This window comes from Leptonotus elevatus, chromosome 6 (genome assembly GCF_054856555.1).
Source record: "Leptonotus elevatus isolate MCC_2025b chromosome 6, RoL_Lele_1.0, whole genome shotgun sequence".
Taxonomy (NCBI): Eukaryota; Metazoa; Chordata; class Actinopteri; order Syngnathiformes; family Syngnathidae; genus Leptonotus; species Leptonotus elevatus.
This window is the reverse complement of record NC_141244.1, coordinates 19,470,882-19,498,159: the sequence shown is the minus strand read 5'-3', so window position 1 is coordinate 19,498,159 and position 27,278 is coordinate 19,470,882. Positions and strand designations below refer to the sequence as shown.

The following is a 27,278-nucleotide window of genomic DNA, read 5'->3' as shown; positions in this document are numbered from 1 at the left end:
TCGGTGTCGCCTGTTGAAAAAGCATGACGACACATGAACTGCTCAGACCACAAATTGTGTTACTGAAATTCAAATTGTAGCACGTTGGCGACCTCACAGAGATCGGAATAAGGCGTCGTTTATATTGCAATGACGTTTCATTTTGGAGTTGTTGGACCGACCACACCGAATCTGCCAATCTTATGCTAACTTTACCGAAGTCTCCGCAAATGGGGAGCTACGACGCCGCTGACCAACTGGTGCTCCCCCGGTGAGTCGAACCGGCGGGGATTTAGCCGTTAAAGGCCACACGCTGCCAGCCGTCTGTCTTGCTTTTTTTTTGGCTAAATAGCTCGCCACCAGCTGGGTCCGATGTCACGGTGTCGTGTACCGACAGCACCAGTGGTTCCGCCGCCGTCTCCCCGCGTACACGCCTCCCCTGCTAGCCGAGCGGCACCTCCGAGCGCCCGGCGCCGGATGATCGAGAAGCAGCACCCCGCGCAGATGCTCCCGACCAGGAAATTGGACTAAATCCGAACCAGGAGGTTTTTCCGGTGTGAGTGTGCGCGCGCCCATGGCGGAGTTCGAGGAAGATGGGGCCAGCCTGCTGGATCACGCGGCGGCCGAGGTAGGCGTGCAGGCGGCGGGGAAGACGCCCGGCGAGGGCTCGGTGTCGAACGGCGACTGTGGCATGTGTGAAGACAACATGGTCGGCCAAGGTGGCGGTGGAAGTAGCGACGGCGTGGAAGCCGACGTCGAGCCTGACAACAAGGCGGACATGCCCCGCAGGAGCAGCATCATTAAGGTGGGTGCAAATATGAAAGTCAGCCTCCACCTGAGCTCCATAAAACGCTTTTTTTTTTTTGTCAGCATTTCCACTGATGACATCGTTAACACGAGCCCGTGGCACCTCAAATGGTGTCATTCCACCAGTACACGGTGTCCTTCGACTATTTTGCAAACGTTAGTCATGTCATTTTGCCTAAGAAGTAGCAACGATGATGACAGCACGCATCAGTGGAGCAGTTCGCATGTCGAAACCGCCGACAGACGTTTCCACCAGCTAGTAATGCTAAGTTTTGCTCTCACCTTGAAAGGGGCTCTAGTGGCGGGCCATGCTTTTTTTAATTTTTTTAAATCTTTGCTTTCAATGGGGTTTTTTCTGTACTCAATTTAGTAAACTGATAGTGGTTGTAGCTATCTAAAAATGCAATATAACAGCACACAACTGTGCTAGTGCTACACACATCTGGAACAGGTCACAACCAATATATATCAAGTAATGTCACAAAAACATAACAAATAAAATAAAATACATCATACTCACCAGAGATTCTTAATATTAATTAATGATTTTAGATTGCTACAGACGTGATTTGCTGGCTATAAAGTTTTTGTCTGCCCAACCAATCCCAAGACAGAAACACGCTGATGTCATCGAAGAAGTCCAATTGCTAACAGTTTACATTCCCGGATCTTGTTTTTTTTTTTTCTGATGAATTCATGGCCTGGCTGAGGGCTAGGACTCCATGTTCATAATATTTTTGTGTTATTATTCTGGTGTGCTGCTTCTGTCTATTCGGTTCTTAACTCATTCACTGCCATTGACGGCTGTAGACGTCAAAAATTCATTTGAACTATTTCTATTAGTTTAACTTTTTTTTTTAACAAGAGTATGAAAACCTAGATTTTTTTTTATTGTACATTTAGAACAGATGTAAAATTTGTGAGTTAACTAGTGAGGTCATGGGATTAATTATGATTAAAAAATGTAATCACCTGACGCCCCTAAGTTTTTACATTTTCTTTTTTTTAAAGAAAAGATTATTAACAAATATATATATATATATATATATATATATATATATATATATATATATATATATATATATATATATATATATATTTATATATATATATATATATATATATATATATAAAAAAAAATTTAAAGAAGAAAGGATGATTAAAAAAAAAGGGGCGTAGGCGATTAAATTTTTTCTTCGTTAATTGCATGACTTCACTAGTTAACTCACCGATTAATCACAAATTTTATATCTGTTCTAAATGTTGAATTTTTTTTTTTAGGTTTTCATACTCTTGTTAACAAAAGTGTAAAAAAAAAAGTTAAACTATTAGAAATAGTTCAAATGAATTTTTGACGTCTTTAGTCGTCACTGGCAGTGAATGAGTTTTGTTATAGGTCAGAGACTATAGATTCATTTGGATTATATTGACATGAATACAGTATTGCGCACAAGACCCAAATAATCTCTTGCTGCTTGAGAACACCCCAGACCGGCGGAGTGCCGTTTATCTCGGTGGCATTTTTACTCCCCTGAGCTATGAACTCTCTGAATGAATAATAGAGCCATTTCATTGCCTTTTTTTTTTCCCTCCCTCCTTTTGATTGTTTTTAAAGATTATTTTGATACGGCCCCCACAATTCGACTCTGTGATTTCTCTCATTCCGGTCCAGAAGTTTCCACGCGTCGCATCCCCGACGCTGTGCTTATTTTTTTTCCTACCCTGCATATCCACAATGCTCAGTGGCCCGAAAACCAAAACAAAACAAGAGTCCCGTAATCACACGATACCGTCGAGAGCGCCTGTGAATCAGCACGGGAGATAATTGTTATGCGCCTTGAATCCGTTTTCAAATCACGCTGTGTTTTTGTGGCTTTTTCAACACAGACGGATAAACATCGCATGAGTCACTTAGCGCCTTGCTCAAATGTGATGACAATAAGACAACACTCGAAGAAATAACACCCTAGAAATCAATGCCTTTCTTTGTGGTATGTCATTACTTTAATCATCATTTTTTCTTCGGACATAATTTGCATGATAGAAGATTATTATTATTTTTTGGTTTGACTGAAATCGGCCTGAAACAAATCAGTCTACTTGAAATACTTAATTGCGATGTTAAGAACTTCTTTCACTCAAAACACTTGCATCTCAAATCATCATTCCCTATTGAAATGAATAGAAATGCCATTAATCAGTTCAGCCCCCCCCCCCAAAAAAAACACCTTGAGCCCACCTCTCGCGTTTTGCATTGTGTTTTAGCACTAAGCTAGCAAAAAGTTGTTTCTCAGTTTTATATTTAGCTTGACTGACAGTAAATGAGCAAAAGCAACTGTCGTAATGATAGGATCATCTTAAATAGTCTGTTTTTAGGAAAGTGCAGCAATAGCTTGCCTTCTTTTGTAGGAAATGAACAACTTGTAACAGTTTGTCACATTCTAATTTATTACCCAACTGTCCTGATGTAAAAAAAAAAAAAAAAAAAAAAAAATTAAATTTTGCCATTTTAAATACACACTCCGTTCACTTTCTGCCTTCCTTGAAAGGTGTCAGTGTCAACAATATTTACCATGATATTAAATTACCCTGGGCCACACCAAAGCAAACACCGTAGGACATATTTCTCGTTTTCCTTCACTCTTCATTCAGCAAACCAGTCGGGCCTGAATTTGCTAGGCAGTTTGTTATGAGCCAATTTAGCCTGCAGCTATTTAAAATCAACATCATCTTCTCATTGATCCCAATGTTAATTAAATCAACAAATGGAGGCGTCACTTCAGCCCGGCGCTTCTCAATTATGTTTTATTTTCCTTCACGTCCCCCTCGGAAGAAGAGAAAAAAAAAAGTGCACCCCTTAACTCTTTTACTGCCACACGTTATCCAAAAAACAACCCAGACAGTGCCAACCAATTTTGAGCATTTTAACTCATCTTTCAAGGCAAACAGAATATTGTATACTTGGACTACACAAACATGGTGGGTAGCAAATGAAAGAACGAGTTCCATTTTTTAATTAGAAAAAAATAGTATGTTTCTACCTTATTTCGTTCTTTAATAATCACCATTTAAAAATAGGTCATTTGAGTGACATTGAGCAAAAATTTAAAATAGGCTTTTTGTGAAAATATAAAATTTCTGCACAACAGTGACTTTGACACAAATATTTATTTGTTTGGTGATGCTCTGTGAATTATATTTAATGTGACAAAGGCTTTGGTCATTCACGTCATCCTTGAAAACGTTCTATTTCCTAAGATCCGCCATGTTTCACTGCAATTGAAAAAACGAGATACAATGCTGCCACCTGTTGGCCATAGTGAGTGGGTGTTTGTGATTTCACAACTCCATTGAGTAGGCAGCGCTGCGCAACAACTTCCACCGCCCATTGAAAAAAAAAACGTATTAAACGTCAATTCATGTTTTTAGCGGCATTCATTTGGATTTTAGTAAACGTCATTTAACGTTTTTGGCGGTTAAAGAGTTTAAAAAAAACACACACAAAAAAAAAAACTCCGGCAGCCGCCACAACGGTCGGCTGAAAGCTAACCAGGTGTATATCGATGCCTTACTTAGCTTTTATTTTTGAAGTCAGCCCTCGGAAGCAATTGTTGTGGGCGGCTGACATGAGTTTGAACGGAGGCTGGCATAATCGTAACCAAGATGGCCGACTGAGCTGCTCGGCGCCCAAAAAGTGCGGTTGACAGAGTTGAACCGGAGCACAATGTTCAATTTCCAGTATTCACCTTTCTTTTCATGCCACGGTGTCTTTTCAGGATTTGTTCACTGCACTTCATATCTCCTGCTCTGCGCTCCGTGCAAAAAAGCTAAAACGGCCTGCGCTCACTCTGACAATGAGAGCACAATGCGCAATTACACTTTATTGTAGTACGGCAACAACAACAACAAAAAAGCATGTTCCCGCGGGGTCATACCGCTCCCCGGGGACCGAGATGGCCATGGGAGGAGCTTGATTCTGTGTCTGGTATTTTTAGCATGAAAGTATGTTTCTGCAATAAAAATTGAGTTTATTTATGGCTTTTAAGTAACACATTTTAACCAATGATTATGGAGGACGCTGTAGGTTTCGTTCCAGACTCTTCTCGTATCAGATTACAACCGATTAAAGGTTGTATTTTTTTGCACAAGTGGACAATTTCATGTAATATGCTTAGTTTCTAAGACTAGAGATAGAGCGATGTTTTTTTCAGGGCCCATACCGATTATTAGGGGTGTTGGAAAAAAATCATTCGGCAATATATCGCGATATTACAGAGCGCAATTCTCGAATCGATTCAATAAGCGGCCAAATCAATTTTTAACCATCCATTTTTTATGGAAATATATAAAAAAAAAAAGTCTTACTTAGGGTTAGGATTTACACATTAAGCATAGAAGAATGTTATATTAATGGAACATTAAGCCTTAATATTTTATTTCAGTGCTGTTCAAACATGAAACAGACTGCAACCTGAATTTTCAGATAAATAAATATATTTTCAAACAAATCTTAAAGTGTACATGAACAAGTTTACTGATTAGTATTTTCTAAATTTGAGTTAAAAAAAAATCGCAATAAAAATTTTATAGATTCGTATCAGGATTAATCGGTATTGAATGGAATCGTGATACGAATCGAATCGCCAGGTACTAAGCAATTCACACCCCTACCGATTATTAGTGGTGAAGGACGCCGATAACCGTTATACGGTGCCGATATTCATTTTCACTAAAAGAGAAAATATTGACGTGAAAATTTACAAAAATACAACGTCCACCTCTTATTTTTTATTTTTATTTTAAAGCACATGTTCATTGAATTACTTTTAGGGTTCGTAAAATATTGGAGTTAAACATTTTTTTTATCAATAGTCATCTTTGTTTTAAAAATCTAACAAAAAGTTGCGGGATCTCCCAGGGGCACTAGCATGTTTTTAAAAGTTAAATAATTGCTTTCTACAGTAAATAAGTCTTCCAAAATTTCTAAATATCTGAAGCATTAAATTTGTACTTCTCTTAGTTTTAATTTCAAGCAAAAACAGACGGTGCAGAGATTTCTCCAGGGTCAGCAGCATCTCTGAAAATTGAATTTGTTCTCTAAAGTTAACACTTTTTTACAATGGATCTATTATCGGCCATATGATTCTTCAAAATGGCCGATATTCGTCAAAATGCTGAATATTGGTCCGTCCGATAATCGGTCTATCCCTTTTCAAAAACGGGCATCTATACTTGGAATTAGATAATTGATTCTATGTATTGTGTTTTTCAAAAGTACATACTTAAAGGGGAACTCAAATTAAAAAAATAATCTTTACAATCATGCGTTTAAAGCAGTCCCACTTTTCAAAACATGCTCTTCTGACTAATATTATGTTAGTGGAAAATAAATTCGGCAGCAAAATCCATCCATCTCAGAGGGCGGCCATTTTGCCACTTGGTTGTCGACTGAAAATGACATCACAGTGCCTAAGGGCTCAGCTTGTGAATGTCACATGACCAAACCCGGAACACAGGTGAACCTTGATTGGTTGTTAAGCCCTAAGGTGCGGGGGGGAGCTGTGTTGAACTTATCGAAGCACCCCACACTCAAACGGACCAAAACTGTTATATGCACACGTTTTTGTGTGTGAGGTTTGCCAAATATCTTTTATTAATTTTTTTGTGTGAAAAATCCTTATATGTGAACTCGGCCTTTAAGTGATGATAGAGGATGTGGTGAGCACAATCCAAACCGCGTACGCTACCATCTCCTCTACAACAACACTGGTGTGGTTTCTGAAATGCACTTCTGCATTACAAGACTGCTTAACTGCTCGGCATTAAGTGTTTGCTGGCCCTGTGGTGTGTTTACTGTTTGCGATGTAAAAACAGAACTGGCCCATCTGGCAGTCGGCGCTAAAAAACACTCGCAAATTAGCAGGTGTTTGACCGTGATGATGGCCGCCTTTGCATTTTTCTTTCCCACTCAAGAGCTGAAATGCATTTATCCATTTCACATAACATGGATATTAGAGGTGGGAATCTTTGAATGTCTCATGATTCGTTTTCCGATTTTTGGGTCTGCGATTCGCTTTTTGATTCCAAATTATTTGCTTGACAATGATTTTTGCTTCAATCTATAGCTGTGCAAGGAATTGTAATGATCTACTCCAGTCTGACTCGCTAATGCTAATTAGCGCCCTACTCGCGGCCCTTTTATCACTCAAAAGAACGAACGTCTCCACACTGCAAAAAAAACTACTTTTATTGGAATAACTTGATCGTGACTTTTTCCTTCTACTCTCTAATGTGGCTACAACTTAACAGTGTATTAGACCGCGTGGAACCACACTGCCCCTAAGTGGCCAAATCGAGTACAACATGAACAGCGCTCCCAATAAAGGCACACACAGACAAAGGCAAGACAGTATAAAATAATTTAAATAAAATCGGTTTTGGGACATTTAAAATCGATTCTGAATCGTACTAAATGAGAATCTCGAATCTTATGAGAATCGATTTTTGTGCACACCCCTAATGTATATGTTGTTCAAGTGTTTTAGACGGTTTCAGTTTTTCTTAAGTTTATTTTTTGGGGGGTACATGACTAATGGCGCATGACTTCATGAGAAAGAATACCTTTGTTTGTATCAGCGGATATCCAGTAGAATTGTGACATGTTAGCAAGCTAGCTATGCCTACATACACCCCTAAAAAGAAACACTTTAGAGTGCCACGTTGTTGGCCGTGTGTGTGTACGCATGTCAGGGTGAGAAAGGTGGAAGTGCCAGGAGCGAGAATTTTTTTTGAAGATGTCTATGTTTGACAGCCATCGTGTGGGCTGGGGCGGCTGCTTTAGAGCGCCTCGTCGTTGCCATCAATGCATGCACGTAACTGAGAGAGAGCGGACGGGCGATGGCAGGGGGCAAGGGGTAGTTTGGTGGCTTAATATATCAGCAAACTACAGCAAATATATATATTTTTAAATCTTTCAAATGAAATGAAATGTTTCAGATAATTCCATCAATCAATAATCAATTAAAAAAATATTCAATAGTGACAATCCTGTCAATGACTCCCACTCCTTCATCTTGATTATATTTTTATTTGGCAAGCTTGTTAACACTTTTATCTGCGGTGTGTCTAATTTAGAAGTCTTTTTTTTTTTACTTTGTAGCGCTTTTTTAATCGTTCATTCCCCTCTTTGCCTAATCAAGGGAAATAAAACATCCCTAGTAGCTCCCCGCCTCATCACGCCGTGTCCCCCTTGTCCATTCATGAGTGGCCGTGCTGATTTTGTTGAAAGGCCCCCACATTGAGCATTCATAAGCCAGCCACACAGCTGACTCTTGTCTGCTCTCATGTGACTGTCACGTCCTGGCTCTGGGAAGACGCAGGTGTTTTGTTTATTCAGCACAAGATTTGCAAGCCTTGAGAGAGCGCTTCGTTGTCATTTCCTGCGCGCGGGGCTCGCTCCAGGTGCTGGAACCGCTGGCATGTCGGCGATGCGCTTTCAACCGTTGCTGATGTGTGTCACCGTGTGTGTGCACATTGCTTATTCTTGCGTCAGCTGGAGTGTAACAAGAGTTACACAAGTGTCGCTCGCCTCACCCTCCCGTTTCCTGGATTGCTTAAATGGCCCCCGGCCGTGGAAAATTTGCATTTGAAATTGAAGGGTAGATCAGTTGGGGCAGGAAAGAAGAAAAAAAACAACTTCTGACTGAAGGAAGTGGAGGTTCATCTACAGGGGGGGTAGACATAAGCCAATTATTCCACCACAGCTTTGACTCCATGTTAACACGCTTGCATTCTTTCTCCTGCTCATAAGGATTTTGTGTGTGCTCATGCATTATCTGTTGAACTGGTACACTCAGCAAGCGGAATGTGTCTTATTATTTAACATGAAAGTGGAAAGTGCACCCGTTAGTGTCGGATCACATCGGTCAGATATTTCTAATGTTAGAACAATGCTATTTGCTGATCCAAAACCAGGTCAAATTCAACTATATCCAGAATCTTTGATATTTTCGTAAACATGTTTTGACTGAGACGGTTGAACAGTTTTAACAGAGTAAGATATGTTTGTGAAATGTACAGGTCTAAATTTATTTTTTTCTCTCAGAATAAAATCCAGATGGTTTAATCATTTACAGTCAATGGAGCCCTAAAAAGGTGGATTTTGGTTTTTGGCAAATTCCCCAAATCAAGGACCTAATTATTACTAATAAACTGACACTGACACATTTGTCTTTTTAAAAAAAAAAAAACGTTTTTTTTTGAGAACACATAAAATAATTTTTGCTTTTTTCCCTTTTCTTTTTTCTTTATTTTTAATGTATTCTTATCATTTTTTCTTTCTTTCTTTCTTTATCTATTTATTTTTACAATTTTTTTGTTTCGTTTGAGAACACATAAGAGAATTGTACATATTAGTCAGTGTTTCATTCTTGCTTAATATAAACTCTTGATATCAAAGTTTATATCAAAGAAAATGTGACTGTACGACTAGAGCGCTTATGAGCCTCTTCATTAACCACACAAATGGAAATGAGCATTTACCTGACGGCATCAAAATGAAGTCTTGACTTGGCAACATTTCAAAGCCATTTGTTCACTTGAGTTTAATGGGTACAATTAGTTCCTCACATGACGAACAAGTTTGACTTTCCCTGAACTCTGTAAAGTCCACACCATGAAAAGTTTGCCCTCGTGTTGAACCTGGTGCTGCTGCAGCGACAATGGGGAAATAAAAAAAAGACGAGAATAAGAAACTGGGTTCACTGAAAATGTCAACGCTGCCTGGAGAATTTGAGTCGATTCGTGCTGGCAACTTTTCTCTGCGGGAGGGAACTTCTTGGTAATGTACAGTGACAGGTACTTGTAGTCCTCCGCTCAAGTCAGAAGTGCAAAATATGTTCACAGTCCAGGAGGGGACCAGGCTGGTGGCGGTTTTGGATGTGATTTCATGCCTTTAAAGGACACGTCATGTTTATTTATTTTTTCACAATTTAAAAAGGTTCATTGGTGACCTAATATAATGTCTGGCAGGGTTTTTCACAAACTACTCAGAGGATCAAGAATTATAGCACCCTATACAGATTTGGTTACCCCACGGCAACTATATGGGTAGCATCAATTGAGTGACTACAAAGACAGCACGGGTTATACACCAGTTTACACTTATCCCTCTCACACCCACTGAATCGACGGAGTAAACAAGTATTTGCGACTTATCAAAGACTAATCTGTGAAGGATGTAAATTAGCCGACTCATGACTTAACATTTGAGCTGATTGAATAGAGACCTAGATATTGTTGTACAAGACATTAAAAGGTCAATTTTCCATAATATGAAATCCTTTTGTTAAATTCACAGGATTCCTCGAGACAGCGGAAGGAGCGGAAGAAGACGGTGTCATTCAGCAGCATGCCCACCGAGAAGAAGATGAGCAGCGCCAGCGACTGCATCACCACCATGGTCGACGGCTCCGAGCTGAAGAAGGTGCGCTCCAACTCGCGCATCTACCACCGCTACTTTCTGCTGGACGCCGACATGCAGTCCCTGCGGTGGGAGCCCTCCAAGAAGGAGTCTGACAAGGCCAAAATCGACGTCAAGTCCATCAAGGAGGTTCGCACGGGGAAGAACACGGACACTTTTAGAACCAACGGAACCTATGATCAGATCTCGGAGGACTGCGCGTTCTCCATTATCTTTGGGGAGAACTATGAGTCTTTGGATTTGGTGGCCAACACTGCCGACGTAGCAAACACCTGGATTACTGGCCTGAGGTACCTGATCTCCTACGGGAAACATACACTGAACATGATCGAGAGCAGTCAGAATAGCATGCGTTCGTCCTGGCTTGGTGAACTTTTCGGCGAAGTAGATGGAAACAACAGTCAACAGATAACAATATGCGCTGCTGTGCAGCTGGTCAAAAAGTTGAACCCGGGACTTAAAAATGTGAAAGTTGAGCTGAAGTTCAAGGAGCTTCACAAAGTGAAGGACAAAGTCGGCTCTCTGGTGACAAGAGACGAGTTCATCGAGGTTTTTCATGACCTCTGCACGAGACCGGAAATCTATTTTCTCTTTGTCCAGTTCTCCAGTAACAAGGAGTTTTTGGACACGAAGGACTTGATGATATTCCTGGAAGCCGAGCAGGGCATGGCACAAGTCAGCGAGGACACCAGCGTGGAGGTCATCCAGAAGTACGAGCCATCCAAAGAGGGTCGGCTCAGAGGCTGGCTCTCACTGGATGGCTTCACTAACTATCTTCTGTCGTCGGAATGCCACATATTTGACCCCGAGCACAAATCCGTGTGCCAAGACATGAACCAGCCATTGTCCCACTACTACATCAACGCTTCTCACAACACGTACCTTATAGAAGATCAGTTCAGAGGTCCTTCTGATGTGACGGGTTACATCCGTGCCCTCAAGATGGGCTGTCGCAGCGTGGAGCTAGATGTTTGGGATGGACCCGACCATGAACCCGTGATTTACACCGGTCACACCATGACCTCGCAGATTGTCTTTCGCAGCGTCATCGACGTGGTCAACAAATACGCCTTTGTCGCATCAGAGTTCCCGTTGATCCTGTGTTTGGAGAACCACTGCTCTTTGAAGCAGCAGAAGGTCATGTTTCAGCACCTCAAGAAGATCCTGGGAGATAAGCTCAGTCTGGATCCCCCTAAACCCGATGACTGCTACCTCCCATCCCCCTCGGATCTGAAGGGAAAGATTCTGCTGAAGGGCAAGAAACTCGGCACCAACTGCACTGGCTCTGAGGGGGAGGTGACGGATGAGGACGAAGGGGCTGAGATGTCGCAGAGAATGAGCATCGACTCACCAGAACAACAGACAGTTGTGCCCAAAAAGTTCCAGCTGTCAAAGGACCTTTCTGATCTGATCACGTTGTGCAAGTCCGTGGAGTTCAAGGACTTCCCCACGTCGTTCCAGGGCCAGAAGCATTGGGAGCTCTGCTCGTTCAACGAGGTTTTTGCTGGCCGCTGTGCAAGCGACTTTCCCGGGGAATTTGTTAACTACAACAAGAAGTTTCTGGCACGGGTTTACCCCAGTCCCATGCGGATCGACTCCAGCAACATGAACCCGCAGGACTTCTGGAAGTGTGGTTGCCAGATCGTGGCTATGAACTACCAGACTCCTGGCCTGATGATGGATTTGAACATCGGCTGGTTCCGCCAGAATGGGAACTGTGGCTATGTTCTGCGGCCGGCGATTATGCGTGAGCAGGTGTCGTATTTCAGTGCCAACACAAAAGATTCAGTGCCTGGTGTTTCTCCGCAATTGTTGCACATTAAGATCATCAGCGGACAGAACTTTCCCAAGCCCAAAGGCTCGGGCGCCAAAGGGGACGTCGTAGACCCTTACGTGTACGTAGAAATCCACGGCATTCCTGCCGACTGTGCCGAGCAAAGGACTAAGACGGTCAATCAGAACGGGGACAACCCGCTGTTTGACGAGAGCTTCGAGTTCCAGATCAACCTGCCCGAGCTCGCGATGGTGCGCTTCGTGGTCCTGGATGATGACTACATAGGCGACGAGTTCATTGGACAGTACACCATCCCCTTCGAGTGCCTGCAACCGGGCTTTCGCCACGTCCCGCTGCAGTCGCTGACTGGCGAGGTCCTGCCGCACACCCTGCTCTTCGTCCACGTGGCCATCACCAACCGGAGGGGCGGTGGCAAGCCACACAAGAGGGGCCTATCGGTGCGCAAGGGCAAGAGAAGCAGGGAGTACGCCAGCATGAGGGTGCTGCTCATCAAGGCCGTGGACGATGTCTTCAAGACGGCCACGCTGCCGCTGAGGGAGGCCACGGACCACAGAGAAAGCATGCAGGTCAGACACTAGTTTATCACTTCCGTTTGTTCCTGCTGTAGTTCCTCAAAATCTGTTATTTTTGATAAACCAACAAATCCGTTTCCATGATGACCACGCAGGCTAGGGTTGGGGAGATGAAGCAGTTAATTCCGCACGATTGACAGGATCTTTAAACATCACTGATTTAATTTTAATTTAGAGTAATTATGCCCATCCTGATCCAGCTTATACTGTAGGTCTGGAGTGGTTACGTGATCATGGTGATTTTAGTGCTTAATTGCAACTTCTTCCAGACTGTCTGCTCGGCCTAGAGGCCAGACATGATAAAACGAGGCGGTGAAGTAATCGTTCCCTGATTTGTCGCCCCCCTCTGCAGAATGCCATCGTGTCCTTTAAAGAATTGTGCGGCCTGTCGGCAGTGGCTAACCTCAAGCAGTGCATCCTGGCACTCTCCCCTCGACTTAGTGCGCAGGACAGCGGCCCGCTTCTACTCTTCAACCTTGCTGACCACTACCCTGTCATGGAGCCGCAAGGTTTGCTGCCAGAGGTCCTCAAAAAGGTGGTCACCACCTATGACTTGGTGAGTAGCGGGAAAAGTATTAAAGATAGGAGATTAAAAGGAACCCCAACTGTCATGACAAGTTTGCTCTATATTACTCTATTTGGTTGTTACTAGCATAACTTTGAGATTCATTTTTGAAAAATCATTTCCAGTTTAATACGTATTGTAGAAAACTTTATTTGGACGTACGCCGCCATTGTTATTTATGACGCAACGCATTCCGTGCGTAGTGACGTAGAATGGCGGCGGCTCTCTGCCCGAGCAATGTGAAACGTCTATAAAGAAAGCAAGGTAAGCCTCGTAGCGTTCCTAAAGAAACGATAAGCCATCGGGAGAGCTACCCTCCCCCACACTGTTTTCTCTTCATTCACCAGACGCATTCACGAGTTTTGATCGCTCCTTTAGGAATGCTACGGACTGAATTTGTTTTTGTTGTATATGTTAAAACTGTTGACCTGACCGTACAATAGTAAAATATTTAGAAAATTAATCCCCCTTTTAACCTGTCGAAAAACATGACTGACAATTACACAGTATAAGTAAATGGCTTGATTCCAGTTGCTAAATGTAAACTTATATGGCAGTGAATGACTTCATTATCTGTAATTGTGAATGTGAATTGTTGTTTGTCCATATTTTAAGTGCCCTGCAATTGACCGCCAACCAGCCCAGCATGTTCTTCTTGCCAAAAGTCAAGTTGCATAGACTCCAGCTAACCCTAAATTATCCATAGGCTCACCTAATGAGGACCCAAAGGTGTGAATGTTGATTTGTCACCCCGCTTCGCTAGCCAAAAGTCATCCGAGATCGACTCCAGTGATCCCGGAAGTGCTGTAGTAAATGGATGGATGGATGCAGTTGTTTATATATCCCGCATGTGTAGCCGTCCACCGCCGCGGAAAAATAATCAGCGTCCGCTCCGTTCGGATCAATAGCTTGACTTTGCCGCTCTTAATGGGGACAGCAGCCATGGCGAGCTAATAGCACCGCCGCTGCTGTTAAGTAATAAAATCAATACCGGTGCATTACGCAACACATCAGGCTTTCCCCGTCTCCCTTTTTTGTTTATTTATTTATTTTGTTACGCATGGCTGATTCCCTTCCAGAGCCTCTTGGCACATTAGACGAGCGGATGTTGTTGTAGTCGTTGCCACTTTGAATAATTTAGCAGCTAATCAAATGCCTAGCACGGGCTTGCCGCGGCTGTTTTGCTTTTTATTCAGCATGTAGGCCCGCTGTTATGTAATGCGCGCTTGTGCTTGTTAAGGTGACCCTTGTGGAGGTAATTGTTTGCGATGGAAAGAGGACAATTGAGTTCCGGAGGAGGATTGTAGGTCGAGGAGGGAAGAGTGTGTGACAGGTATTTGTGGAGCACAATCAATCCAATCTAAAACAAAGGCTCTAATAAGTGCTAGCAACCTAATGAAAACGAGGAGCACTGTAAATAATGTGGGGCTCATTAGGAACACTGGGCTGTGTGTGGCTGTGAGTGAGTCACCGTGCGGACTAATCGTTCTGGTTCCTAATTGGTGGGAGGAGAATCTGGGGCTGACCCACGTTTCTGCTATAAAAAGAAACCTCCGTGAGGACAAAAGGTGCAAAGGGGGGATGCAAATGAGTCTAGAACTCAGATGTACATTATGTCTACATACAGTATGATGGTTAGAATATGTGTCAATCTCTAAATCAGTGATTCTTAGTGGAAGTCAAACATTTCTTGACAATAATATGTTATATGTGACCTCACTAGTCTAAACAAGACATTCTGATTAATATTACATTTGTGGAATATGAGTTATGCAGCAAAAGCCAGCCGTTTTTATCCATCTCAGGGGGCGGCCATTTTGCCACTTGCTGTCGACGGAAGATGACATCATAGTTGCTCAGGGCTCAGGCAACGGCCAATCACAGCTCACCTGGTTGTTACCTGAGCAACATTGATGTCATTTTCACTCGACAGCAAATGGCAAAATGGCCGCCTTGTGATATTGATTAAAAACTGCTGGATTTTTCTGGTTAACTCGTATTCCACTAATGCAATATTAACCAGAATACCGTATTTAGACTGATGGGGCTGTATAGAACATATTATTGTAAATAATTTTTTAATTATTTTCTTGGGTGTTGACGACTTCCCCTTTAACTCCTTCACACCCAGCCATTTTCACTGAAGCAATCCACTCCCGGCTGTTTTGACTGATTTTGCAAGGCCCACAGAATATTGTGTTCTATTGCTATAAAAACATTGAACCTACCAAAAGAAAGATTCGAGTCTCCTTTTTAATCAGGAAAAAAAAAGTATATTTCTATCTGTTTCCGTTTTCACAGCAATTAACATTAGAATATAGCTCATTTTCAACATTATTCACAAATCCGTATAGAACTGTGGGTAAATGAGCATTTTTTTCAACATGGCCCTGGTTGATCTCTTTTGCTCTGCTGCCACCTGCTGGGCGTTTTTGTAATAACTACCATTTCCTCAACCATTCTCTGCAGTTGAGAGGCTGCTTCAAAGCCTTCTTTATGCTCTAGCAACCCCCCCCCCCCCCCAATAAAAAAACATCTTTGGGACACTTAAAACATTTAAAATAAAACATATTTATACGTTTTTGGGAGCAAATGAGTTAAGGTTGTTGGCTGTTCTGAAGTTGGGACGTTGTTTTAAACAAATAAAAACAGAATACAATGATTTGCAAATATTGTTAAACCTATATTTAATTGAAGATATTTAAAGTTATTTAATGTCCGAACTGATAAACGATGGTTTTTAGCAAATAATCATTAACATAAAATTTTATGGCTGCAACGCCTTCCAAAAAAGATGGGACAGGTGGCAAAAAAAGAAAGCAAGAGAAAGATGACAAATGCTCATCAAACACCTGTTTGGAACATTCCACAGGTGAAAAGGCTTACAACAGAGGGACTTTTGCCCTTACGATGAAGCCCTGCTGCACTTCATCTTTAAAAGCCAAAGAAAAAACATCTTCAGGATTCAGTGTGGCGAAGTAAGCAGACGCTTCCCAGACCACTAAAGAAAAGAGCCCTGCACTATGTCTGGGGGGAGGATGAAGCAGCCTCTCAAAATAAATCACACGGCCATTTGATTTCACCCTGGGGGAGGTAATGACAGCGTGTGCCGCAGCAATGAGCACGTTTACTGCAGCTGTGGCGTCGCCGTGATTGCACCGTCGGGGCTTTGCCGTGCTGCGACAAAATGATAACCATAAAAAAAAAGGGGGGGGGGCACTCTGCTTTGTGCTCAAATGCTTTAAAGAAACTGGTGAACTTTGTGTTAATAAACTGCACACAGCCTTGTAAAATGAACATTTTAAGCAAATGTTTATTTTTAAACGAGTTTGTTAATCTAAATTGAACTTTGTGTTCATAAAATGTCGGCAAAACTTGAAAATGAACATTGTTTTAAGAATATGATTGACGCTAAGTATTTGCTGGAGTATTTTTACTGGAGCAAGTGTAAAGAAAATTTGACAGGATATTATTACTTTGTGCTGATAAACTAAGTGCAGACAACCTTGAAAAATTAGCATTGTTTTGAATAGATTATTGAGCCGTGTTAACAATAAACCAAGTGTCAACTAACATGGGTGATGGAATGCTTTGAACATATGATTTGACTAATTCTAAAGGTTTGTTTTCTTGTAAAGTAAATATGATATGAAACTACTGTTACTTTGTGTAATTAAACCACGCGCAGAATTGACCACCTTGGAAAATTAACCTTCTTTTTAACAGATACCTGTAATTGAATAGTTAAATGAGTTTTTTCCCCCCACTGCAGTCAAGTTCAAATTCACATCCGACCATTTTTACTTTGTTTTAATAAACCAAGTACCGACAACTTTAGAAATGGAACCTTGTGGATTTAGCTGATTATTGTTAAAAGTAAGTATATAATTGTAGAATTTCCAATGCAGCAATTTTTTTTTTAATTTTTTTAGTAAAGTAAATTAGACATCAGACTGTTACTTTGTGTTAATAATCACTTTAGCTGGAATGTGCATCGAGGTGGTTTCCCAAAGACTGAAGAGTCCCCTTCTTCTGAGCAAATGTCTGCTCTCTCCATTTAACAGCATCACAGCCAAACTTAGCGTCTTGCTATGACTCACCCTGATGTTTGACTTACTAAAATTACCCCAAGAGCCACATTTTCTCTTTTTAAAGCCAGTCGCGTCTACATTTGAGCCCTCCAGACGCGAGGCTTTTAATAGAAAAGTCCTCCTGTCTGCTTTCCCTCTAATTTTGGGCTTTTGCAAACGCGACCTCGCCCACGCAGGCCTTCCTGTAATAGTGGCTGCTGTCTTTGTCGGAGAGACCTCCCATGCGCGGGAAAACCACAGTGCGACCACGTAGCTGTTAGGCTAATGTGAATGTTGTGTGTGTGTTTTGGTGTCAGGTGATCCAGACGAGCAAAACTCTCCTGGAGAACGCTGACGGCGTCTACGAGAGGATCCTCCAAACCCAAAAAGCCGGTAAGCAGAGGCTACGTTTGCAGAAGCGCAATTAGCATTAGCGACACTGGCTCGTGTCTGTGTTTTTGTTTTTTGTTTTTTTTTACCACGGTGAGCAGATGCTGTGCTGTTTAAAAGTTTCTCTGTCATTAACTCCACTGTCGTTAGGGATTGTGCGACAATAATGTGCCGCAGTGTCTTGACCACAATGTGCTCAGCAGGGAGAAAGTTTTTTTTTTTTTTAATTGCTTCTATTGTCGCAAACTCTACTGTTGTACTGAATGTGAATGGCAGAGTAAGGCTGGGTACACGCATAAGACAATTGGGTGGACCAAGGGCGTATTATGTCTTATGGGATTATCCTATAAACTTGTCCTTCTGTCTGAGGCGTGTCGAGTGGATTTGTGCCGATAATAAGAGTTTGAAACTGGTCGGGGCTGTTGAAACATCCATCCACCCATTTTCGTGACCGCTTATTCCTCACAAGGGTCAAGGGGGGTGTTGAAACTAGGGGTGCACCGATCGATCGGCCGGCCGATTTATGGGCCCCGATTTCCTTAGTTTTGGGGATTGGTAATCGGCCGATCCCTTAAATATAAACCGATTTTTTTTCCACCGATCTCATCTTCCTCCTCAGTGGTCTGAAAAAGTCAGCCACTGTCCTCTTCTCTTAATAGGCGTTTCATTTTTATTTCAGAGAACTACTTAATTTGCAGTTAAAACAAATAATGTTCAAGGTTTTCCAATAAAATAAGATTGAAACTCTAAAAATCAAGATCGGCAAAAATCGGGATTGGCAGGTCAGACTTTTTAAAAGTGGTGATCGGCCAGAAAATTGTGATCGGTGCACCCCTAGTTGAAACACTAACCCTTGTTTCAAACTCCTAACTTGGGCCTCAGAACTCATGTTTGAAACCCGAGCATGAAACGCAAAGCCAAGCCTGACAGCTGACCCAAAACACTCATTTGAAACCCTAACCATGTCTTGAAAGCCCAACCTTGACTTCAAACTCTTACTTGAAACCCTAACCCTAATTTGAAAAACATAACCTTGTCTTAAAACCCTATCCCTGGCTTCTCTACCCCCACATTTGCGTCAAACCCCAATTCAAAACCAATCTCGTCATCCTTTTCCTAATTTATGTTTATTTCTGCTTTTAACTCATTCAGCCATTTTCCCGGGAGCTGGATTTTGACAGATTTTGCAAGGCCCACAGAATATTGTGTTCTATTGCTATAAAAACCTAGGAAAAGAAAGATTAGGGTCTGAAAAAAGTATATTTGTATCTGTTCCCGTTTTGCAGCAATTAGCATTAGAATATAGCTAAGTTTCATCATTATTCACAAATCTGTTTCAAACACTGGGGAAAAGAGCCTTTTTGCAACATAGCCTTGGTTGATCTCTTATACTTAGCTGCCACCTGCTGGCCGTTTTTGTAATAACGACCATTGCTTTAAGCGAAGTTGCATCAAAGTCTTCTGTATGTTCTAGCATAAAAAAACAAACATATACAGTGCATATGTTTTTGGGAGTGAAGGACAAAGTATTAAAAAATATATTTATAGGTTTTTGGGAGCAAATTAATTGAAGTATTTCCTTTACATTTGACTCCAAATCCAACAGAAGTCATTGCTTTTTAATTTTACTTCAGATTTTGACCTGGTCTGCTGCTCTACCAATCATCTCCTCAGACATAAATTTCCACAGCTTGTCGACATTGGTTTATTCACACAAAGTCACAATCAGCAGTATTTTATCCCAGCCTGGCGTTTGTGGCTCATATTTCTCCGGGCCGGCAATCTCCTAAAAATAAGTGAGGATATTTAAAGATCAACAAGCTGTTATTTGGATCTCCTCTTCCGCTGCTGCTTAACATCTTGTCGAGCGCTCCAGGATGTGATGTAACTGTTTTTGTAACACGTGCACGCACGCACACGCACACACAATGTGCGAACCCCCATTGACAAAGTGCTTCTTTGGCCGTCACGGCGTTTACGAGCAAACAATATTCCTCCTTGAAGTGTGAATACAAACACAGCCATTAAGAAAGAAAAATAAAACAATATTTGTCTGCGTGAAGTCAAATCCAATTCGATTAGAACGGATAGTGAAGGTTACTACACGCACACCTCTGTGGTGTGTGTGTGCGTGCGTTGTGTAGGAAGTGGTTCATGGCAAAGCCAATTCCCCTTTTCAACAGGAGGTTCCTGCAGCAGCGCCTGTTTAAATTGTGAATAATCCATCGTGGCACTGCAAGACGCATTGCCCTTGAAATAAACACAACACTCGGTGATGTCACTTTGGAAAACATTTATCCGACAATCCTTGATATCCAGCTCAACATCTATAGTGCTACGACACCCTTGTGCCCTCGCGAGTAAGACAATTCGGCACTCTACTGTATGATTATGCACTGGTGAAAGAAAAAAAGAAAAGGAAAAAATATTTCCATTTATTTATTTATTTTCATAAATGCCTTCCACTACTCTTATGACGTTTTATGCACAAAGAACAATTTTGGCATGCTAGCAGGTAGGGCTGGGCAATAAATCAAATTAATTCGATACATTGTCATTTTTTTAACTCATTTGCTCCCAAAAATGTATAAAAAAGGTTCTATTCTAAATAGTGCCATGGTCCCAAAAACGTAATTATACGTTTGTTACTTTTTTATGCTAGAGCATACAGAAGACTTTGATGCAGCCTCTGAACTGAAGAGAACGCTTAAAGCAATGGTGGTTGTTACAAAAACGGCCAGCAAGTGGCAGCACAGTATAAGAGATCAACCAAGGCTATGTTGCAAAAAGGCTCTTTTCCCCAGTGTTTGAAACAGATTTGTGAATAATGATGAAACTTAGCTATATTCTAATGCTAATTGCTGCAAAACGGAAACAGATACAAATTGACTTTTTTTTCCTGATGAAAGAAGAGACTTTAATCTTTCTTTTGGTAGGTTTTATGTTTTTATAGCAATAGAACACAATATTCTGTGGACCTTGCAAAATCAGTCAAAATCCAGTAAAACAGCCGGGAGCAAAGGGGGTTCCTTCAGTGAAAATGGCTGGGAGTGAATGAGTTAAAAATTGAATTGTTGAACATTTGCTAAATCATGAAATTGTTTTGTCTTCTGGGAATTTTTGAAAGCTGTTGTTGTTTTGTTCTGTTACAACCAAATGCTTTTCTGAGTTGTAGTTTTGCACAAGTGGCAGAATGCTTGAAGGGTGGTGTTTAAGACATGTTTTTAATAGCTACCAACTACGTAATTGTGTCATTTAAAATTTAAAATCGATTAAAATCGTCCTGAATAACTGAAAAAAGGCTGATGCAGTGGTTAAAGATTCAAATTAGAGTGACAAGCCAGCGTTAGGGTTTCAAACTTGTTTTTTTTTTTGTTCCATTGCCGTTAACGTGTGCGGATGTGAGCCAGGACAACCAGCTTCCAGTTAGCTCTGAGCAAACATCCACTTTATGCGGGCCAGTTTTCTATCCTTTCTGGTGGCTTCTGCCTGGTCATTTAATAAAGGGACTTGCTTAGGCTGTTACATGCAGGCACACACAAACTGGAGGGACAAAAGGGGGCCTTTGGGGTGTTGGCATATCAAAAGGCAAACAGAGCTAAATCCTGAAAATCACAGCCGCTTCTAATAATCTCCCTGCAAAAAACAAAGAAACAAAAAAACTCACTGTACTTCTCTTTCAAGTGTAAGCCGACATCACAAAACTCAACAATCAAATGAGTTATTTCAGATAAAACTGATGCTCACGTGGCATAAAATGGTGAGACATTTCTCATTTAGCGCAGTAAACTTCAATATCCCGAAGGGAATCTTGTCTTGCACACGAAATATAAGACGATTGGGACCAAAACAATTGACAGATGAAAACAAAAGACACACAGGCGGATGCCCAGCTCGCTCATGCTTGTTGTGGCGTTTAATTTTATTGCTTCTTCTGGAGGCAAAAGGAGTCTCTGGTCCTGTTTGTCCTGCACAAGGGCGCTCCACAAATCACTGGCCACGAGGAAGGACCTCAAAATAGTGGTGAAGAGGATGTCCTTTCCAGACAAACGACACTAAAATGGCTTCTCCAAAATGCCAGACATCCTGAGCATTTTCCGGCATGGCTTCTTGAGATTTATTTGTGCTAAATGAAAATTCGAATTGCTTTGGGCAATTGAAGACTGAATTTTCAAACAATTCCAAGCACGCATGAAAATGGTCAAAATGACCTTAAAATGGCAGCTTCGTGAGGAAGTTGAATTAGGGGTCCCCTGGCGGAATGAGTTTCTGTCCAACTGGCTGTTTGCTCTCCTCGGAAAAAAGAAGGATCTTCCCTCCTCCTGCTGCGCGCGCCTGCCAGACTCCGTCCAGTGTTGCTAGGCAACCCCCCATATATTTGTGTGTGCATGTGTGCACCCTGCAGCCATAAAGTGCAGAAATGAGGTAATTGTACGGGAAATAGAAATGTATGGTAACGAGGCAGCGGCGGGTCATGTGACATCACATCAAGTCAATCGGGGTGTGGTGGGGGAGGGGGGGGGGTGGGAAGGCTAAACTCGCACATCGGCAGACGGGAGAAGTGATTAGAAGAACCCCTCGCCGATGTTTACCCCACCGTGTGTGTGTGTGTGTGTGTGTGTGTGCGGGGGGGGGTTCCTCTTCTCGTGTTTCCATGGCAACGGCACCAACAGGACCCATGAGGAGTGTTGACGGCGGAAGCGGTAGTATGTAGGTTGCGTGCCGAGCGGATCTTCCCCGCCAGCCGGAACCTTGGAGGCTAACGTCACGCACGCGCACATGCCGCCGATGCCTCCTTCCTCTTCCTCCTACATCCTCCTCCTCCTCCTCCTCGTCTTCATCACTTTGCTGCCTGCCTGCCTGTGTACATCAGTGGTCCTCAAGAGCCCCTATCCAGCCTGCTTTCCATGTTTCTCTCCACCAACACACCTGATTCATGATCAAGGTCGTTATCAGGCTTTTGCAAACGCTTGCTGATGTGCCGATCATTAGATTCAGCTGCGTTGAAGCAGGGAGACGTGGAAAACAGGCTGGATCGGGGGCTCTCGAGGACCGGACTTGGGCACCACTGGTGTGCATCAAATGTTACGTTTTGTCCCTTTGATTTTCCTGCCTCATAAGACCCCTCACCCTACCCCATCTCACGTTCCAACTGGAGGCTGTAAAAAAAGAAAAAAAAGCAATAACAGTCTGAGCTATTAACACGCCACACACACACAGAGCAATGGGACCTCTCCAATGTTCAGAGTGCAATTTGGCACTCCGTCACGTACTCAACGGTTCCCGCGGGTGTTGGCAGTTCTTGGAAAAAGAATAGGTTGAAATATTGCCTTTTCAATAAAGTGATTTAAAGTGGTTGAAAATCAAATTACATACCGCCGGCCATACGTTTATACAGTACAGCAAAGCCTCGCTAAGGCGATTCTTGGAAAACCTCCCGTTGAAATATTGCCTTTTCAAGAAAGTAATTGAAAATGCTTGAAAATCAAGTTTATATATCTAACGAAGCATTGGTATGTTGGATGGTAAAATTGAACGAAAGAAAAATGCTCTTAAAAAAAAAAAAATTCCAAATACAATAGAGCTTCATGTTCATGTCGATTTGTTGTTGTCATCTCCTGTCTCGCCACCAGCCATGCAATTCCACCAGAACCTCCACGACCTGGCGGTGAAGGAAGGTCTGAAGGGCCGCAAGCTTTACAAGGCTGTGGAGAGCTTCACGTGGAACATTACCATCCTCAAGGTGACGACTTCATGCAGAATAAAGTTCTTAAAAAAAAAAAAAAAAAGTGTCACAGTGTAGAGCGCAAACACGACAGTTGAGCTCGGCAATAAAGCTTTAAATTCAAATCTGACTTTTCTTCCCCTTGAAAATGAAAAAGACGTCTCTCAAAATAGGTGTTGCTCTTTTTTGTGTCCTTTGGGATTGCGCTTTGAAGTGGCTTTGAAACAGTTTTTCTCAACTTACATGAACTTCCACTGAAGACAGGATACACTTTAAACTGCAGAAGCTACAGGGAAAAAAAAGCTACAAATTAATTTGATTTCCCAGAAAGTAGATTTTTTTTCCCCTCAAGAAAATAATAAAAAATTGATAAAAACAACGTTTTTATCCCCTCTTTCTCCCAAAGTTGAATTTTGTCCCCTAGGATATATTTTTTTGCTTAAAAAAAGATCACCTCTGAAAAAATATTTTTGCACCCCCCCTCCATGTATTTCCCTACTCTAAAATAGATTTGAAAATTTTCTACCGCTGCCCTACTATTTTTTTCCCCCCACAATAAATTTTGCTTTTCCTAAAACAAATTAATTTACCCCAAAAATAAATGTGTAAAAAGTAGATTTTTGCACCCAAAATGTAGTTATTTCGCAGAATATTGTAGAAAATACTGCACTAGAAATCACAAAAAAAACTTTTATTGAGCACTTCATAAGCACTTTATTTATTGATTTAACCACAAAACAAAACAACCACAAAGCAACTGCAACTGTAACAAAGTGCTGTAGTAGCTGTACGTGATGACACAAGATGGATGTTTTAAAACAAACAAGTCTTCGAGATGAAGTCCAAAAGTGTTTAATTTAAAATAAAACTGAACTGTACTTGGGCAGTGATTTATTTGCGTACCACTTGCGGTAGACCCTTTGAGAATCACTGCATTAGGTGGATGTTTTTGTACCTTATAAAACATTTTTTTAAAGCAATATAGTGATAATACGACCAATCATGATCATTCTGGTCACAATAAATGGTGATGCGAAATGTGCTCATCTCTAGTGTGGTGCCCTGACTAACAAAAATGTATCACTAAAATCCGTCAAACCTTTCGATATCGATATCTCACCCTCCTTTGATGTTCTCCCCTCAGGGCCAGGCGGACCTCCTAAAACACGCCCGCAGTGAAGTGCAGGAGAACCTGAAGCAGATCCATTACGCGGCACTAACGTGCGACCTCAGCAAAGGAAGACCGGCGGGCGGCTCGTGCGACTCCAAAAGTAGCCGACGCAGCCTGGAGGCCATCCCCGAGAAGGCCACGGCCGAGGCGGAGCTCACAGACTACGACGAAGACGACAATTGATGACGATATCACATTCCACCGAAGACTTTGAACTGCCAGACGCCGCGTAGAGTTCTTCAGGTATTTCTGCTGAGGGGGAAAAAAAAAAAAAAAAGCTTAAATCCCATAAGAAAACTGGTAGTCCTTAAACATAAGGCCTGTACGGTGGCACCTTGAAGTTAGACCGCTAACCTCAGGAAAAACATTCAAACGTAACCAGCCTGCGGCTAGCTTGACAAGCTAACATAGCAGTCGTGCATATGCACTCAGTCTTGTCAAACGGATGGAAGTCAAAAGTCACAGACGAGCCAAATCAGTTACTCGGTCACAGAAATGGCAACAAAAACAGGAAGTGTCGCACCCAGCCTGCTAAATTGAAAGCATAACAGCTCTAAACATGAAACAACACCGCATTGAGGCAATAACACTCCCAAAATGAAAGAAAAAGACAAATGAATGTTTAATGGCTGAAGTCCCGTCGGGATTTCATGGAAACTTCTCAGAAATGTAGCCAATCTTGCGGGATTTAAAGCTTTGTGTGAGTTTTGACACAATTCTAATGAGATTTTAGCTGAAGTCCCACGTGATTTAGCAAAGGCCTTGCAGTATTTCAGCGGACAAAGTCTCGGTCTGTCATCGTCAAGGAGCTGAGCCAAAAGGCGGTCTATGTTCCTACTCTCACCAATAGTCGCTGAGGGGGCTTGGGAATCTGATCAGGATCCCTCCCGGACGCCTCCCTAGTGAGGTGTTCCAGTCACGTCCCACTAGGAGGAGGCCCGGGGTCTCCCGGCTGGCCTGGGAATATCTTGGGATTTCCTCAGAAGAACTGGAGGAAGTGGCTGGGGAGAGAGAAGTTCATAACCGAACTCAATAAGCAGAAGAAAATGAATGGAAGTCTCATGAGGTTTATTGGAAGCTTTGTGTGGTTTTGGTAAAATTCTCATGAGATTTTAGTCTGAAGCCTCGCGTCATTTAGCAGAAGTGGGATTGTAGCAGAAGACTGTTGGGATTTTAGCGGAAGTTTTACAAGATTTAGTGGAAATCTCATGTAATTTGCCTCATAGTAATTTACCAGAAATCTCGCAGGGATTTAGTTAAAGTCTCGCGTGATTTTGCGGAAGTCTCCAAGCATTTCAACAGTAGCCTCACATGGTTTCGCAGAAATCTTGTGGGATTGTAGCAAAAATTGCACGTGATTTATCTGAAGCTTTGCAGAATTTTACCAGAAGGCTTGGTTAATTTAGCAGAAGACTGCTGGGATTTTAGCAGGAGTTTTACCTGATTTAGTGGAAGTCTCATGTGATTTGCCGCATGGTACTTTAGCAGAAATCTCGCAGGGTTTGTGTTAGTCTCGCGTGGATTTGCAGAAGTCTTGTGGGATTTTTGCCCTGAAGTTTTTTTACGTGATTTATTGAAAGGCTCGCGTGAATTGCCTCGACTTGAGTTTCATCGACTGTTCCTATTCCATTGCTACTTTAATCTTGGGCCCAAAAATGTCCAGAAATTCTGGACTAAATCCAAAATTCTACGACTTTTGGGGTCTTTGGAACTTCAAGGTAGCACTGTACAGGATGACAGTGGAGTATTCTACTTGCCTAAACTCTCCCGTTTTCCCACGCAAGACTCGCTGAGACTTTTTTTTTTTTTTTTTTTTTTGCATCGGTGCCTGGTGAAGTTCCATTTCTGCGTTCTGGACACGCAAACACACTATGACAAACACACACACACACGCGTACACAGACGAGCCTTTTGGATATTCCAAGATGTTCCTTAAAGCACAATAGTGAATGTGAAGAGAAGAAATGTTGTTTACATTCCTGAACTTGTTGCGTGCCAAGCAAACCTGATGTGTATATACGGAGATACCTGTTACTTATTTCCTTTGCTTTTTGTTACTACTCCGGTTGAAAAAAGAAACCAAATGATTTATTTTATAAAAAAAAATATATATATATATATATATATAAATGTATACGAATATGTGTGACAGGAAGGACTTCAAAGCAACCAGCAAGTGCATGATCAGAACCACCAGTGGACATATGTGGAGCCTTTTTACTTTGGTAGTGCCCAGTAATGTTCTGGGATCTGTTTGCCAAGTTAATAAATGCAATTAACAACTTATTTTACGTGGACCAAGATGATCATTCCCTCGTGTTAGCTTCTACAAGGTGAGACTGCTAAGCTAAAGTAAAACTGCCTAACGACACACAACGTTTTGCCGTTCGGTTGAGGTTGCAGCCGGCTGCTGGCAACGCGGTTTGGTTTGTAAACGTTTACTTGTGCAGATCTAATAACGACGCCGCAAAAAAGAAAAAGAAAAAAGGCTGTCTTTCAGTGCTGTGATGCATTTCTGATTGCCGACGGGATGGAGATTAATAAACATTTGAATTGTTCATCAGTTCGTTACATCCCTGACAAAAAATAAAAACGATTGTTAAAAACACAATGTCTGCTGTGTGGTGTCAATGTATGCATGCATAGTTAAGATACAAATGCCGTTTAGCTTGATGCTAACTAACACCATATACAGGCTAACAAATGGCATAGTACTCACATCG

General features: G+C 41.9%; 1 protein-coding gene across 1 annotated transcript; it reads left to right on the top strand.

Annotated features, from left to right (window-relative positions):
* On the top strand, positions 1-27,154 carry plcl2 (phospholipase C like 2). Its single transcript, XM_086078662.1, has 6 exons — positions 1-784; positions 10,145-12,628; positions 12,987-13,190; positions 17,587-17,662; positions 23,293-23,402; positions 24,529-27,154. The coding sequence occupies exons 1-6, from the start codon at positions 554-556 to the stop codon at positions 24,736-24,738; spliced, it is 3,315 nt and encodes a 1,104-aa protein (XP_085934788.1). The 5' UTR covers positions 1-553; the 3' UTR covers positions 24,739-27,154.
* Positions 27,155-27,278: the final 124 nt, after the last annotated feature.

Coding starts and splice junctions, on each gene's coding strand:
- plcl2 (XM_086078662.1), top strand. CDS start 554: ATGGCGGAGTTCGAGGAAGATGGGGCCAGCCTGCTGGATCACGCGGCG. Junction 785..10,144: donor GCAGGAGCAGCATCATTAAG/GTGGGTGCAAAT, acceptor TTAAATTCACAG/GATTCCTCGAGACAGCGGAA. Junction 13,191..17,586: donor TGGTCACCACCTATGACTTG/GTGAGTAGCGGG, acceptor TTTTGGTGTCAG/GTGATCCAGACGAGCAAAAC.